Source organism: Prunus mume, linkage group LG2 (genome assembly GCF_029339155.1).
Source record: "Prunus mume cultivar Tortuosa linkage group LG2, ASM2933915v1, whole genome shotgun sequence".
Lineage (NCBI taxonomy): Eukaryota > Viridiplantae > Streptophyta > Magnoliopsida > Rosales > Rosaceae > Prunus > Prunus mume.
Genome location: NC_142699.1, coordinates 8,289,736 through 8,306,922, shown reverse-complemented (window position 1 = coordinate 8,306,922; position 17,187 = coordinate 8,289,736). Strand labels below are relative to the sequence as shown.

At 36.0% G+C, this 17,187-nt stretch overlaps 3 protein-coding genes and 1 non-coding gene across 4 annotated transcripts; 1 reads left to right on the top strand and 3 right to left on the bottom strand.

The window, feature by feature from the left end:
- Positions 1-1,255: 1,255 nt before the first annotated feature.
- LOC103319690 (putative sugar phosphate/phosphate translocator At5g25400) lies at positions 1,256-2,945 on the bottom strand. Its single transcript, XM_008221261.3, has one exon. It carries the CDS (start codon positions 2,697-2,699, stop codon positions 1,650-1,652), a length of 1,050 nt encoding a protein of 349 aa, XP_008219483.1. The 5' UTR covers positions 2,700-2,945; the 3' UTR covers positions 1,256-1,649.
- A 6,624-nt stretch (positions 2,946-9,569) lies between these two features.
- Positions 9,570-9,641, top strand: TRNAG-UCC (transfer RNA glycine (anticodon UCC)). The gene has a single exon. It is a non-coding gene; the product is annotated as a tRNA-Gly (tRNA).
- A 1,335-nt stretch (positions 9,642-10,976) lies between these two features.
- LOC103319865 (putative L-type lectin-domain containing receptor kinase S.5) lies at positions 10,977-13,425 on the bottom strand. The gene is made up of 3 exons (XM_016791470.2): positions 13,002-13,425; positions 11,918-12,667; positions 10,977-11,788 (listed from the first exon to the last, which is right to left on the bottom strand). The coding sequence occupies exons 1-3, from the start codon at positions 13,423-13,425 to the stop codon at positions 10,977-10,979; spliced, it is 1,986 nt and encodes a 661-aa protein (XP_016646956.2).
- A 1,448-nt stretch (positions 13,426-14,873) lies between these two features.
- LOC103319691 (uncharacterized) lies at positions 14,874-17,187 on the bottom strand. The gene is made up of 2 exons (XM_008221263.2): positions 17,101-17,187; positions 14,874-15,761 (listed from the first exon to the last, which is right to left on the bottom strand). The coding sequence occupies exons 1-2, from the start codon at positions 17,185-17,187 to the stop codon at positions 14,874-14,876; spliced, it is 975 nt and encodes a 324-aa protein (XP_008219485.2).

Genomic DNA, 17,187 nt, shown 5'->3' with positions numbered 1-17,187 from the left:
CAGTTGGCAAAGTTCATCGTGACATGAAAACCTTGACAACCCCATGTGCATACTGGGTTGTATAATATGTTTGATATCGAAACTCTATACTTTGATAGCAGGGGAAAATGGGGTCAACTCTTCAAAAGCAACAAAAAGAGGACTGAAACTTCTTACACAGACGAAACACCACGAATAAACAATGTCTAGCATAACAACTTTGTACAACCTCATGTCAGAAAACCTTCAGGGACTGGCGCGACATTTTTGGGGATCGAGGTATAAAATAACAGTGTTTTTAGATCTCACTAACAAGTTAATTTACCCAAAAACAAAAGAAGACATTTCCAAATCCAAAGCTCAAAGTCACTAAATATGGTTCCAAGGAGTAGATTGGTGTTAAAAGATAGAGATGAAGTATAATGGGAATAGATGTTCCAACCATCAGAGACTACAAATGGACAAGTTAATTACTTGTTCTCAAGTCACCACATTTCAACAAAGGATTTCTTGTTCCTTTTCTGTTAAGATGGTGAACTAAATGCTTTAGGAGGATCTAAGTAATAGATGCACACACTAAGAAAGTCATGTTTTCGTCGACCCGTTAAGCAGCTTCGATATCCTGACTTCAAGCTCTCAGGATTTCACAAAACTGCTTTAAGCTTTGGATGTTTCACAAGTCTACTACCTATCAAACAGAGGCCTAAACCCATGCAATGAATTATCTCGTAGGACTTGCCTAAAATTAACCGGTCTATTAGAACCCTAGGGTTGGTGGATGGCATTCAGAACATAGAATTGGTCAGTCTTGTGAGTAAATAAGGCTTAAGATGACTTAGTGGTATTGCCTATGCATACATGAGGAAGGCAACTTGAGGCAAATTTTCAAGCTCTTACCTAACTTACTAATTTATGTTATACCCCTCAGGAACTAGTCATAGTCAAATAAGACACCAATGCCATGACTATTGTGAGGGGCTAAAGTGACCCAATTATTCAAACATTAACAAATTTTTGTTTTATTGCCATTATTTTATCCTCAAACTCAAAAAGTCTCACTTTTGTTTCCCAGATCATCCAATGAAGTTCAGTCCTTTTCTCTTTTCCATTTTGGAAGGAAGCCTAATCCCCTAAAGGATAAGTTCTCTACTGATAAAATTCATAGACAGCAGTCCAACATAGATCACAAAGAACCCAAAATGTGATCCAAATGATCATGCCATTTCAACCACAACATAGATTTGCCAACTTAAGAATACGAAAAACAGCAATCCGATTAGACAGAAAGATAATGAATATGAATAAATAAGCATTAAAGCTTCATAATAAGGAGTTCCTACACAAATACAAATAAAAAGGAAAATTCAAAGACAAAAAACAGGCATCTGAGATTCTTACTCTACGAACACACATGATGGGCAGTATAAGCAACAGCTGCGAATCTCAAATCCCTTAACATTACTAATACTGCTAGCATAAGAAACCGAAATCTAGAACAACATACCGAACCCGAATTCCTCATCTCAGGAAGCAAAAGAAAACTGGACCTCATGATTTCTTTTGCCTCCAAATCGAACCCATCTTATGCTCTTCCACCACCTCTCCCATTTTGTTCTTATTATCATAATCTAGCTCAAATGAGTCCCTGAATCAATTTTAGGACTTGAAGATCAATTCTGGGATTCGTTCCTCTTCCCAATTCCGTCACCTTCCCTGTCCTCCAAAAGCCTATTGGCCTCCTCATCGGCCAGTGCCGTCTTCTTCTGCGCCTCCTTAGCCTTAAGAGCCTGCAATTTGGAGTGGTTGTAATAGGCAACACCCAGAAATGCAAGGCCATAACCAAACAAGTTGATTGGGGTCACAGTGTCCTTAATGACAGACCAAGAGAAAGCAATCAAAAGCCAATCTTTCACCACACCAGCCACATTCATGGTCAAAGCAGAGGTCTTCCCAACAAGCAAGAAAACAGCCAGATTCAAAGCAAATGCACAGAGAGAATTGGTCCCAAAGATCAGGAAATCAAAATGGAAGCTGGAAGAGTCCCTCAAAATTGGGTACTCAACAAAGATCCAAGGCACAAACAAAAAAGCCAAGCAACAAGGAGCAACATAATATAAAGAGGTAATTGGGTTCAAGGTGATGCCTTTAGATGTGAGCAAGATTTGGATCAGGACAAGCCTTGTGGCCTCAAAAGCAACAGCACCCAGCTGCAGAATCACACCCCAGGTGTCAAATCGAGCCTCCCCATAAGCAGCAATGGCGACCCCAATTGAGATCGAGACCATATTCACCATCGTATCAGTCTTAAAGCTCTCTTTTTTTAACGAAACCCCAATTGAGTAAACGGCCACAGGCATGAGCGCCTTAAGCATTTGAATAAATGACACAGAGAGATAGATGTAAGCAGAATTAGAAAGCCAGAGGGAGAGAGAGTAGAGAGCTCCAATGGGTACCACGGAAGAGATGTAGAGATCTCTGGACATGGTGACTGGCTCGACGAGCTTGAAGACGCGGACGAGGACGAAGGCGAGGGAGGCGCAGAAGGACATGTGGATCATGGTGAGGGAGATTGGGAAGGGCCAGTTGTACATCTTCTTGTCGAGGATGTATTTGTTGTAGACGATGACGGTGAAGCTGAGGAAGATCCAAATCGCGACATAGGTGTAGGAAAGGAGGATCTTTCTGATGACGCCTTCGCTGAGAGAGCCACCTTTGCCCATTTTGGTGAAAATGGAGGTGGGTTGGTGGAGGTGGCTGTGATGAGAGTGTAGGATAAGGTGAGAGAAGGGTAGAGAATAAGGGAAGAGGATGAAGACCGAGGAGGAGGAGGAGGAGGAGGATGAAGAGGAAGAAGGAGTCAGATTCAAAGTGATAGAAGAAGAGGGGGGTGAGTTGGGAGTGAGACCTGGATTTTAGTGAGAGAGAGTTTGTATCTTATGTGGAAAATGGGGAAATATAAATAAATTGAAATTGGAAGTTTGCATAAAAAAAAAAAAAAAAAAATTAAGTTGGAAGTGTATTCGGTGTGGGAGTTTGATGGGAGAGGTGGCATTTGGGCTTCCATGGGGATTTGAGTTTTCTGATATTTTTTGGTGGGAAAACAAAAAATAAATTCCAAATATTTTTGTTTGTTATTTTGACCTTAATGGAGGTTTTTTTTTTAATTATAAATTTTTATGGACCAAAGTTTTTTTTTTTTTTTTTTTTTTTTTTGTGGTGGGATTAGGAGAAGGGACTTTGCATTGTGCATTTATTATTCTATGAGTCATGGAGTCACGATTCTTTTGGGTTTTGGATTTATTTTGTATTTTCCGTGGGAGGGTGGGGAGTTGGTGATACGCAAACTTTGAAACTTATTATTATATTATGTCATTAACTTTAAGATAATATATAGTGCAAGGATGGGGGGATTTATATAATCTATTATTGGTATGGATATTATCAGCTTAGATTAAATATTTGTTTGGAGTTATGAATATTATGATAAATACAAAATTAATACATAAATTATTTTGTACAAATTGTAATTCAATCGTCTTATATGTCTCTTTCTAAAACAACAATTTTCTCTTTAAAATAATTATACGCATGCATGGGTTTAACTAAATTGGTTAGAGCGGATATGCTCCTTACTCTGCATCAAGTTCAAATCCCTCTCCTCAGAGTTTAGATTAATTTAAAATAAAATATCATTTGTATAAAAAATATATATATTTATGTACTATCGACGAATATTCTCGGTGAAAAAAACATATCCTCGATTATGCTACAAGGAAAAGAAAAAACAAACATGTCCTTTACTCTATGTTTTGGTGGTTTTGCTTGTGGCTATTTCTTTTAATAAATTTCGTGAAAAACAAAGGCTATTGAGAACAAAAGATATTTTGCCAAACAAATTTTGGTAAAATATCATATAAACCAACATGCGAGAGGTCAATAAAAGATAAAAGGATTATTATTTTTCTATTTTTATAAATATAATGTCTAATAAAAATCAAAGCATTAAAGGAGAAATCTCAACCACTTGTAGAAGTACTTTTCTATTTATTGAACTTTTCCACAACACTTGAAATAAACGCAGTCAAAATGAGAAACACTAGGAAAAAAAAAACACACACACACAAATGTAAACATTATATTCAAAATTTCCTGTGCATGCAATTAAATGCTTTTCCAAAATCAAAAGGAAAGCCAAACAAGCCAGACGCGGCGGCTTTTGTACGCGAGTGTGGACTGAATTGAATTTAAATGTGGGTTTCAAATCCGAGAGCATAGATTTGGATTTAAGGAAGAAGTAGCAAAAACGCGCGCTCGTAGTCGTGTGAATCGTCACGTGCGGCTGGCTCTGTTGGTTGTTGTTGTTGACGATCTGCGCCACGTGACCTCATCAGTCACCCACCGCTTCGGTTATTCTTTATGGGCCTATGTGCTATCGGGTATGGGCCTTTTTTTTTTCTTTTTTTTTTTATTTTAATTTTTTCAAAAAATAAAACTAAAAATTTAACAGAATTGTCGGTAAGAAAATTCCACACGAGGGGGATATGCCTTATTGGAATTTTTCTGCTACCTAGCCAACATAAAAGACAAAGAAAGTTTTTTGAAGTTCAATTGATTGGTTTAGTCCAAAATGTTAGACAACACAATCCAACAAAATTGGACACATTTGTAGTTCCATTGATTGGTTTAGTCCAAAATGTTAGATTGTTCCGAGTCTTTTGACTTGGGTTGCGTAATTTATTTGAGATTAACTAAACATAGCCTTCTCTTTAGGTCTTCAATGATTTAGAGTTTGACCTAGTTTGCGCATTTTTTTAAGGCTACAAAATTATGACTATTTATGTGTCTACAGGTTAGTTACGTGATGTCGGGACAAAAAAAACTCACGAGACTACTTCATAGAAGTTTTTTTCAACGTGATTGCTTTACTTTACTCTCATTCAAAATTTATTCTATACGACAGTTGTATATTCTAATGTACGGAAAACTTGAACTCGAAATATCTTCCCCTTTATTGGCCTTTTAAGTAGCACACGAAAATAACACAAGAATGGCCCAATCAATATTGGTATGGTGGTCTATCACCCATCACAGTTGGAAATGTGGGCACGAAAATAAGTTAAAAGCAATTTAATGTTCAACTTAGAGTTAGATGTAGGCTCACCACAGCTGGATGCTGACTTAACTAAACTTGCAAGAAAACATCTCAAATCCAAATGGAGTTTGTTTTGCCAATTTCCAAGTAAGTTGAAAATTTCACTCCATATATACATGGACTGTGCCCACTTTAGGTGGATTGAAAGTATTTTTTTGTAAAGTGAAGTGACAAGTTCTGAATTTTCCCAAGAAGGAAGAATAATTTTATGTAAATGTTGAGTTGTGGGTCCGCCTACAATTATATAAAGAGAAATTGGAGGCTGCCTATGGTTATGCCCACTAAGGTGGGTCCACTATTTTTGTACATTTAAATTGAGTTGCTCTTTGGAGAGCACGGCACGATGAAAGTTGTAAGATGTGTCCGAGGAGTAGTGAGATTTTATTCTATTTCCATTTATTACCATGTGAGATTTTATATTAAATTCGTACATTTACAAAGAGAGGATGATTCGAACTTGATGTAAGAAAGTGGGTTCATTATTTTAATCAACTAGTCTAACTCACATATGCATAAAGTAGGAACATTGGTTAGTTGTGAAATGATAACTTGTATGCATATTATATTTGTAAAAATATATATATTTAAAAAAAAACTCAAAACTACCATGTTCACAAAACTTGGTAATAAATCCATTGATTTCTCTTATGTTTCTGGAAATATGAATGTACGGATCGCCATCTTCTAATTTGGTGGGAATATATAATATACATGTGGAGTTGTCTTATTGTTTATAGAAATTGATTTGTAGTTGGTAGATAGAGTCTCGCATTTGGTTGCAATATTAAAATAATTTTAATTAAATTTTCAAATGTTAAGATTATGTATAGAGTTTTGAAGACTATTATTTTGTGATTATCTGTTACAATTAGCTAGAAAATATTAAGAATATATATAGTTTATTATAATAATCTTCATGAACAGATGAAGCCTCTATGCTTATTATTTGTTATATATTAAGGGATGAAAGGTTCGTGGATGCACAACAAAATCAGACAGAGATGGTGAATTTTAGTTGATTGACCATTTCCCTAGTGGCTGCCAACCAAAAGCCTCCTTTCCCCATTATTTTAGTTGAAAACTTGAACCAGGATTTGGACATTTAACCAATTCTTGCGATGTGGATCGATCTAAGTGCTTTTTGATTTATTAAGCACTTATGAGGGAAGAAAGAAATATGCGTGTTCGACTGATTCAAGCATTGGTTTATTATTAATATGTTTTTATATAAGTGATACTGAGAAAGAGATAATCGAACATAGAACTGTACTAGAATGCAAAAGTATATGTTTTTAACTATTTGAACTACGAACCCCTTGTATTCAAACATTGCTTTATTATAGTCAAGCAAATATGTGTGGATTATTTAGGTTAACACTTAAACTTAATTTGTATATGCATTTAGGCTGTGCCTGTACTCAACTACAAATGAGCACGTTTTAGAATCATAATTATTTCTTATAGACTTCATTAATGCTTCTCGAATTAGTATCGATAAACCGACCATACCCATCACTCAAACAAGTCAAAAAATTGTTTTTAAAAACAAAAGCAAGTGAGCAAATTTCAACAAATGAAAGTGAATTATACGCAAAAGAAGTAGTAGAGCTTAACTTAACCATGTCCTTCTAGAAGGAAATGTTTCTTCCATTTATACAGTGATAGAACGGCAATAAAAGTGAACTAAATTACGACCTTTTTGTTTTCAATATAAGATGTACTTTTTATTTTTTCCATGGACCATAAAAAATATATATATTAAATTGAGGTACATTATCATATCAAATACACATATGTTAAAAGGAGACATGAGCAGACGCACATCGGAACAAATAGGGTCAGGACAACTCTACAAATGCCCAAACAAATGAATATTAAGCCCTCAAGCGACCTTATAGGCAGCAAATGGGTGACCTTAGAGCAACTCCACTCATTTGCCTCTTGTCATGGTAAAGGGAGTTAGGGCAGCCAATATTCACGTGAATAGTGGTTCCATTGCAAATAGTATTGTGTGTTTCCACCGTTGTCATGGCAAAGGGCAATTACTATTCATTTTTTTGTTTTTTTCACAAATTTGTTTACCTTAACAATTAATTTAGATAATATTTTCAGGTAAGATTTTTGAGTTTGTACGTGTCAATATTTATTATAAAATTTATATCTCAATTGGATAAAATTTTGGTATTTATAGAAAAAAAATCAGTTATTTTTTGGTATTTTTTTTTTTTAAAAAATTAATTTTTTTATTGCACAAAAATTGGCTGCCATTGGATTGGAGAAAAAAATCTTATCAGAGAGCCCAGAGCGAGACACGTGGATTTTGACGGCACTGTAGCACGTGGGGGCACTGTAATGGCACTGTAGCACGTGGCACTGTAGCGATGACGTCAGCAACAGCCCTCGGGCTGAACTGGCCTGAGAGCCAGCCATATTTCGTGGGACCCACTCCCAGCCTGAGCTTGAGCTATCCGCTGGAACACCATTTTTTTTTCTCCCTCCAGCCTTGGGCTTAGCCCTCCGCTGAAACTGCTCTTAATATGCACACAAGGTGCTCGACAAAAGGCCTGCGCGCAGCAGCTTTTTATTTTTTGTATAAAAATAGTTTGTCACAATTCTGCGTCGGTCATTGAAAGGAGACATTAACCAAAGCCTGTGTATCAGGATAATAAAGTAACTTCAGCTACTGGCAAAAGTATATAAATAATTTAAAAAGTAGCTTTTAATTTTTTAACCTTTTTTTAATAAACAGTGATTTTTATTTTTATTTATAAAAAAAAAACCTTTTTAAACACGAAAACATTAATACATTTCCAAAATCAAACATACACGCAAAACAGAACACCCCAAAAAATGCGTTACGATTCACATTAAAAAATCATTGATGATTGTCAAATACGTTTTTTTTTTCTTAGGGACTTGGTCCAAACAGACCCTTAATTTCATGGTCCAAAGCCGGGAAGCACTGGCATGTGACAATTTTTGTGTATAATTTATTTCCAATGTATTATTATACGAATTATGACTGATGTTGCCCTCGTTAATTGTTTGTTCAAGCACAAATTGCAAATCTCACAAATCACTGATGTCTTCAGACCAAAATTGAATCTAAGGTTTTAGCAAACCACCTCAATTGGTCAAGGGTACCCAGTGGATTCAGCTTAAGCCCACTAGACTTGTGTATGGGAGTTATTTTTTTCTAAAGCTTGTGTGTGAGAGTTTATGGATAGGAGGAGACGTGCGAAGAAGAGTTTCATGGCACTTAAGCTCGACATAAGTAAAGCTTATGACTTAGAGGAATGAATGAGGTTTCCGCAAGCATATAATGCTTAGCACAGGCTTTCATGATCGACGAATTCATTTGATTATAAGCCGGTGGCTACTTGCATCCTCAAAGGTTTCAAAGGTATTCCGACAAGGTGATCTTTTGTCACTTTTATTATGTGTTGAGGGATCACTGTCTTTTCATTTGTAGATTGACAAACAGACTATGTTAAAGAGGTGTCAAAATTTGTCGACAAACTCGTAGTGTGTGAGTAGTCTAATTTATTTACAATCATAATCCTTTTGTATTCTTTCAACTTATATACAATAACATCATTTTATGAATTATTTTGAGTGAAAAATATTAAAGGTTTGGATAGAAGCTGACTATATGGACTAAAGATTATGCCTCCAAAATGTCTGTGTGCCGGCACCTAACTTTCTACAGTAATGCACACGGGAACGGCCCATAAAGTTGTATTTGGTATTATTTGCTCACCTTTTTTCAAAAGATCTTGCTAGTTTTGTGTCTTTTGTCTTTGTCACCGCCACCACAATCATTTTCCCTCTCAGTTTTTTTTTTCCTCTGACTTTGGTGCTTTTTCAAAAAGGAGTTCATGGGAATGGCCCAGTTGATGATCGGGTTTCTGAGTTGGACCAGACCAAGTATTTTAAAAACACAACAAAAAGAACAGAAACTTGAATCAAAGTAGATTTGTTTGAAGAATCTATATGCTTTTGAGTGAACTTTTGCAGACCTTAACAATGCTTATCAGTCATGACTGGTATAATTTTACTCATAGTTTTGTAGTAGCTGATATTATTCATCTCAGGAAATCAAATCCTATGGGAAAAATGTGATTTCAAGAGTTTTCTTTTTTTGCCCAATGATAGAAAGATTTTATTTATGATGAATAGAAAGGTTTATTCTAGCAAAGGAATCCACTAGTGTAGTAGTTTGGAGTAATTGCTCTCTTAGGCAAGGTCATGAGTTAGTCCCAACATCCATGTAATGTTTGTGAGTTTAGTATATTATTGCCGCTCTTAATAGGAAAGTTCTGCCAAAAAAAGAAAGAAAGGTTTACTTGGTCTGTTGGAGGAAAAAAAAAGGCCTTATTTTTCAACACCGTTAACTTATACCGAATAAGTAAATAAAACAGGAAACGTTGTACAACAAGCGTTTGTAGTCCAACGGTTAGGATAATTGCCTTCCAAGCAATAGACCCGGGTTCGACTCCCGGCAGACGCATTTCATTTTAAAAATTTGGAAATGAAATCAATTAGAGACAAGCGAGATGGAATTAGAATTTTCAACCGTATAGCCGGGCGGCTATACCTATAAAAACATTTACGTATAGCCGGACGGCTATACCTATAGAATTTCTCTTTTCAAATTACTTTAATTAGTAGTTATGTTTTAATCATTATTTACTTGCTGAATAATTAGTATTTAAATATATTTTATTTTTATTCAATAATATGTGAGTATTTTGTAAGATACGTGAATTTTGTATATATTATTGAAAATTTTATAAAAAATAAGTGTATTAAACATGAAAAATACATACGTACTTTAAATTATTTATACATGTAATAAATTTAGAAAAGTAAAAACTCAAAAGGAGACAATAAATACTCGAGTAATGATCTAATACTAATGGATAATGCTTTAAACTACCCTTATTGATGAACAAAAATTGGAGGAAAACAATTATACAAAACAGTATCTATGTCAGGAGTATAGCCGCGCGGCTATACGATTTAATTGAACCCCCGCACCGCTATACTCCTTTTAATAATGAAAAAATCTAGAGTATAGCCCCCCGGCGATACTATTTATAAACAAAAATAAAAAAGAAGAATCCAAGTATAGCCGCACGGCTAAACTATTTTATATAAAAATAGCGCCTGCCAAAAGTATAGCCGCTTGGGTGTACTTTTGGAAAATTCTATTCATAGAGTATAGCCGCACGGCTGTACCGGAGAGCTAGGCGGGTCCTTCTTATATTATAGCCGTGCGGCCATACCCCGGATTTAAAAAAAAAAGTGTATAGCGACGCTGCTTTACTGGGGTCTTTTTTGTAATTTTGTAAACGTATAGCCGCCTGGCTATATCCACTGAATAGCATGATATGAATTTCTTTTTTTATATTACTTTAATTAGTAGCTATGTTTTAATTATTATTTACTTAGTGAATAATTTGTATTTAAATATATTTTATTTTTATTCAGTAATATGAGAGTATTTTTTGTATAATACGTGAATTTTGTGTGTATTATTGAAAATTTTGTAAAAAAACAAGTGTATTAAACATGAAAAATATGTAACGTCTATCGAATAAGTACATAAAACTCGAAAGGTTGAGAAACCAGCGTTTGTAGTCCAACGGTTAGGATAAGAGAGAGATGAAATTAAGTGACATTCTTTATTTTTTATTTAGTAAAGTATATATTTACATCAGGCCTTGTGCGAAAAAATAGTACGTACATCAGTAAAAAATTGAGAAAATAAACTAAATAGAATAGTATAAAATCTCATTTTTATTGAACTTCATCCATCTATTTATGTACATGGACTGCAATCTCATGAGACAATGTATGAGGAACTTGTAGAGTTAAATTCAGTGGTTGGAGCAGAAGAAGATACTGATAGATAAACTGCACTTGGCCTTGCCCTAGTATCTGGCAATTCCATTAGAGGCTCATTTGGGTTCAGAAGAATCTGCACCACCTTCCTCATCTTAGGCCTCAGCGTACAGTATGTATGCAAGCATGCAAGGCCAACAATCAATGTCCTTCTCACTTGTTCCTCCTCAAACTTTCCATCCATCATTTGGTCCACGCAATCGAGCAGCGCATTTTTCGTGTAGGAATTCCACACGTGTTCGACTAAACTATAATCGTCCATGAACCCTTTTGATCTCCTCCCACATACCACTTCCAGCACCACCATTCCAAAGCTATAGACATCAGACTCCTGGGTAGCCTTTCCCGAGAACCCTAGAAATTCCGGGGCTAAATACGCGGGAGTTCCTGCCATTGGGATTGTAACTGAGGCATCTTCGAACATTAGTCTTGCTAGGCCAAAGTCACCAAGATGAGCATTGAAATCAGAGTCCAACATCACATTGTTGGGTTTAATGTCTCTGTGAACCACAGGGTTGCCACACTCTTCATGGAGGTAAAGCAATGCTGATGCCAATCCTGTTAAGATCTTGTACCTTGTTCTCCAATCAAGATAGGGCTTTCCAATGTATCGATCGAGGCTACCATTAGGCATGTAATCGTAGACCAGGAAGCGATGTTCATGTTCGTGACACCAGCCTTGGAGTTGCACTATGTTCTTGTGCCTCAGGCGCCCAATTGTGCAGATTTCTGCTAAGTACTCCCTTTCCCCTGTAATGGGTTTGGACATAAAAATTGTCTCAGTGCAGAGATATTGGAAAGATCAAGTAGGAAATTTGAAAGTACCCAAAAAACACAAAAATGTAACATTAGTAATGTGGCAATGCAAGTAGAACGTACCTTGTTTGGAGGTTGCTGAGATCTTCTTGACAGCAATGGTTTTAGGAGGATCTGAAGATATGATGCCTTTGTAGACAATTCCAAATCCACCTGAGCCCAGCAGATTTTCCTTGCAGAAGTTCTGAGTGGCCATTGAAAGCTGTTTATAAGTAAACATTTCTGGGGCATTTGCAGCTGTTCTTGACTGGCTTTCTATGTCATCTTCATCCTGATTCCCAATACATTGATTTCTCCTCAGAACTCTCAAAATCAAAGGGTAAGTGCAGGCTATCAAAATTGCCATACCCAGAAAAATAGGAAGATCAATGACCCATATGCTCTTAGTGTTCCAGTGATGAACTTTTTTATCAGAACCAGGTTTGGTGGGAGGAATTCCTGGCAACTGTACTGATGTGAAAACCCAATCAAGGACTTGATGGCTCTCTGGGAGGGTCCCAGTAGCGGCAGTGAAGCCAACATAAACAGAGCTTGGAACCATTTGAGACATGTCAATGGAATAGTTGAGGAAGCTGATTGTTGGGTTCTCAGAGTACCCAACAGAAACTTGGAGGATCTGATTCCAACCATCATAGTCAATTCTAAATTTGATATCTCTTCCACTCTTGAGCTCAATGCCTGTGCTGTTGAGACTCTTTGTCACAACTGGGTTCATTATGCTTGTTGTGTCAATGGCAATGTGGTTCCCATCTGGATCAAACTCTTGGTTCATGAAAGTGTCTAGCTCGATACCCAATTGTTTAACTGCTCCACCTAATTTTTGGACAGCATCAATGAATTCAAAACAAAAAATTAGATACATATTCCCCTGTTAAACAGTCAAAGTTGGTACTTCAAGAAGTCATTTAGATTAGTAAACAGTTGACCACAATATGTGACAGATGATGTGTTTATAAATTACTAGTTATAATAATTGATGAAAGCGAATTCTAGATATAGTGTGATAATTAAGTTAATGTAACTGAAAAATGTGGTCATTCTAGCATTATTCTATAATGCAAATCGAGAAAAAGTCGAGTTAATTTTATAATTGCAATCCCAATTATTTAATTTAGTAAACTAAATTTAAGAAGGAACATCAACTAACCTTCAGTTGATCTATTAAGCAGTCCAAGAAACGAGCCATAGCTATCAGGAGGAGAAGGGCCACTGTCCTGTGCAAAAACAAATGCCATGCCATCTCCAGAACCGGTTGAGTTTGGGAAGGCAGAGATTCTAACAGTGAAGGTGGTAGAGATAAAAGCCGGCCAAGCACGCACCGGGTAGCGATATAAAACCCTACCAACCTTATACAATGGTGAAGAAGATGATGAGCTTGAATTGCCTTGTTCTGGCTCTGGTGTGAGGCTCAAATGTCCATTGCTTGCAGTCACTGAGCCCATGCATATTAGGCTGCCATTGCTGCAACTCTGAGGACTGAAGGTGGGGAAGTTGAAGGTGGTTTGCGTTTGATCGTTCACAGAGGCTTGGCAATTGAAGAGAAGGGTTGAGAGGACGAGAAGCAAAAACATGGTTAATTGGGGATGAACAGAGTGGATATTTCATATGTGCAAATATATAGGGAAATGGAAAGTTTATGGTGTTTTTTTTCCCATTTCTTTCTTTGGAGCCATAATGCTGTGGAATTTTATGTTGTTTCTTAGTGTATGTTTTGTTTCCAATTTTGTGAAGGGGAAACTTTGAATGGAGTTTTGGGTAACGTACATCTAGCAGGAAGGATTGACTTGGGTACAATGAGTAATTTTGAGCAAAGAACAAACTCTTGTCCTTTTCCTTTTAGATTTTGGATTTTTTAAATAATAATAAAAATAAGAAAAAGACAGAAGTTTGTTCAAAAGTAGAACTGAAAATGTTATCTCTAGATAAAAAGGTAAAATGGTAAGACCCCTCTCTGGATAGAGCAAACAAAAAAAAGAATAAAAAGGCCTTGACTTGTAATTTTGTCAGATAAAATGCTGCTTCCTTGCACACCTGTTTTACATGCAAAGAGAGTGTGAAGCAAGATAAGTTTAAGAAAGTTTAACACAAGTTGACAAAAAAAATTGTTTAACGTAATAAATTTGAAATTACACTTGGTTAACATGCAAAAAAAAAGAGGTGAAACAAGACAATCACATTTAAGGCAGCTTTATCATACACTTGTTTTCCATGCAGGTTGTCAATATGCATATCCTTGGAATGTTTCGAACCCAGAAGGGAGAAGGAGAACAAGAAGAAAAAATAAGTGCCAAGCATTGAGAAACTTTTTTTGGGTCCAACTACTCATCAAAAGAAGCTACTCAAGAGATAGTGCAAGGATGCCATTTTATTTTATATTTAGGGAATTTAGTTTTTGAGACTGTGTTCATATATATAGGATATGCACACCAAAATGCATAATATTAAATGAGAAACTCTAAATATCGTATGTTTCGTTAAAAATGCAATGGATAGCTTTAAATAGAAAAAACATAATAAGTAAAATTTGGCACAGCGAAGACTCAATATGTAAAACTAATCCATAAACAAATAAACAAATTCCAACTCGCTAAATGAGAGATTATAAATGTGGAAGTTAGAAACTTAAGGTTTTACTTTTCGAATAATTTTTTTTTTCTTGACACCGTTAGCGTACAAGTTAGAGTTTCTTACTTGCCGTTATGTTTAGTTAAACGTTCACGAGGGTTTGAAATGTTCGCGCCAAAGTGTACAACAATAAATGAGAAATTCTAAATATCGTATGTCTTCGTTAGCATCCTAATCTGTAATTTAGAATAGAATAGAACATACCAAGTAAAAATTCATCAGGTATTGCAAATAATTAATCTGTAAACTTAACTCATAAGCAAAGGAAATTAATTTCGTCCATATAGTTTTCTGGGTACAATGTAGCAGCTCTAAAGACAACCGAGATTACAACAACAAAAACAACAACAGGAAGACCCAAACACCAGAAACTGTGGCTCTTGGAGTTGACCATCTACTCCCTGCGCTCATACTTCCGAGCCCAAATGTGCTTGCCGTTGATTCGAAACTTTGAAACCCGGTTCCCTTTCAAAATTTTGTCAACAAAAATGACAGAAATTAAAACCATTTTAGCATACAAAGGTTGCTCATTTGGACCAACTTGCTCCATCTGCACACTCTCAACACAGTTATAAAACCCAAGTAAATCTATGAAGAGCTCCTTAACCTCTTCGTCTGACACAGGAAAGCCCCTAGAAAATGTTAGAAACATAGTCCTGTCATCAACAGATAGCTCAATATATGGATGCCAGCCCCATAAGCCTCCTGTGGGAATTCCATGGTCACTTGAGAACATGGGGTTAATTATTGTTACACTGCCAAACACTGGATGAGGAAATCCAGGAACTGCAAGAGGCTGGTTAGGATCAAGAAGCCCTTGGGGATTTGGGTACAAAACCCTCTGCAAAATATCAGTAAAAATTCTAGCACAAATATTGGTAAGAAAATTTTTCACCCCACTGATTATGGTGTATCTGCTTTGGCTGAACATGTCCAGTGGGATTTCCCTTTCCATGAGCCTTGAGGTAAAAGGAAGGCCGTCTGGGGCAAGCCTTGACATGGTATTGAGACTTGTCTTAGCGTCTAGGCACTTCAAGCATATTACAGCTTCATCAGCTAAAGCATTGACTATGGTGTCAGGAAGCGTCAACATGTTGGCCATGAGGTTAAAGCCCTTGTCTTGAAGCCATAGCCATAAGGCCACAACCAGCAAGGACTCAGCCGGATCTCTCATGAAATTGATGACCAATCGAGAAAAAATTTCTCGATCAGTTTTGTGGAACCCATGTATCTGATCTTGGGTTACAAGTGATGAGGTGCTCATTCTGAGATAAATGACTAACTGTAGAGACAAAAATGTTTAGGGTGGTAAAATAACTGGTATGAACCTACATTTATACAGATGAAAACTTTTTCTGGTCCTTCATGTCACGTGACAAAACCTAGTCACGTGACAAGTACTGTTTAGTTAAAAGATGGCATGTGTTCAAAGTTAATGACCACGTTAAGTAAGTTTATAGCACTGAGAAGCACATTAGGAAAATTAGCAAAGTAAAGTTTTGAGAAAGTGGTATGTATAGCAGGTTGTTCATTAGCACAAGTAGATGTATGCCATTTGTTATTCAAGTGCACAAGTTTTTATAATTTCCCATATATGAAAGTTTTCATGGCAAACGTTCTTAAATTCACAACAACTCCTTCACTTCGATTGGATTTCGTAGATAACATCCATATCCTGTATCATTTATGACTCTAAACACCTTTCACAGATGACAGCGCATGCATGCGTTTCTCTTTTAAAAAATGACAAAGAACATAGACTTATGTAAAACCTCTGGTGGCTTTGTTTAATTCATGAACTAATTACACTGACTAACAAGTTTGAAATCTCAACAGAGGCGCTAGAAGTACTTGGTTCATGTTCAAACTACTGGCTTGCAACTTCAGAAGATAATTAATCTTCTTAAAAATGGGAAATTTAGATTTTCATCAGTGAATAAAGTTGTACTTTCATAAGAAAGTGTTAGATTAAATTTTTATTTTAGCGATTGGATTAGAGACATTATTTTGAATATATGCGTAGGTACAAAATTACAAGTGCATTTACATTAATAAGTATATCAATGTGCCAACAATTTTGTACCTATACCTAATTAAAATTACTAAAATCAAAATTCATTATAACACCTTATTTAAGGATGACAACATAATTTACTATATAAAAAAAAATGACAATGTAATTTACCATTAAAAAAGGATGACAATAGGAAAGGTCCTGGGTTCCGACTGGTGTAGTGGTTTGGAGTATTTACTCCCTTAGGGCAAGATTTTTTATTCGAGTCTTAGCATCCATGTAATGTGTGTGAGTTTAGTATACTATTGCCCCTCTTAATAGGAAAGGTCCTTAAAAAAAAAAAAAAGGATGACAAACCAAATTACTATTAAAAAATAATGACAATCCAAATGTACTATAAAAACAGGGGTTATTTCAAGTCCGTGCATCCAAATGTTCTTTAACATTTCAAGTCCTCGCAGGGAAAATTTATAATTACATTAATGTGGAGAAAAACTTGGATTTTGGAAGTCATCAATTTCAAATTTGGATTCCATCTAAATAGGTGTAATTTTCTAAAATCACAAGACAATGAGTCTTGAGATATGAAAAAAAAAAAACTACAAACCATTATCCCCACCTCCAATACCATCGCCCCTGCCATGGCCATCACCACCATCTCCACTCTCATATCCACCGCCACCACAACTGCCAT

Coding starts and splice junctions, on each gene's coding strand:
- LOC103319690 (XM_008221261.3), bottom strand. CDS start 2,699: ATGGGCAAAGGTGGCTCTCTCAGCGAAGGCGTCATCAGAAAGATCCTC.
- LOC103319865 (XM_016791470.2), bottom strand. CDS start 13,425: ATGTTTTTGCTTCTCGTCCTCTCAACCCTTCTCTTCAATTGCCAAGCC. Junction 12,668..13,001: donor GCTTAATAGATCAACTGAAG/GTTAGTTGATGT, acceptor TCCAAAAATTAG/GTGGAGCAGTTAAACAATTG. Junction 11,789..11,917: donor CTCAGCAACCTCCAAACAAG/GTACGTTCTACT, acceptor AACCCATTACAG/GGGAAAGGGAGTACTTAGCA.
- LOC103319691 (XM_008221263.2), bottom strand. CDS start 17,187: ATGGCAGTTGTGGTGGCGGTGGATATGAGAGTGGAGATGGTGGTGATG. Junction 15,762..17,100: donor TATTGGAGGTGGGGATAATG/GTTTGTAGTTTT, acceptor TTGTCTCTACAG/TTAGTCATTTATCTCAGAAT.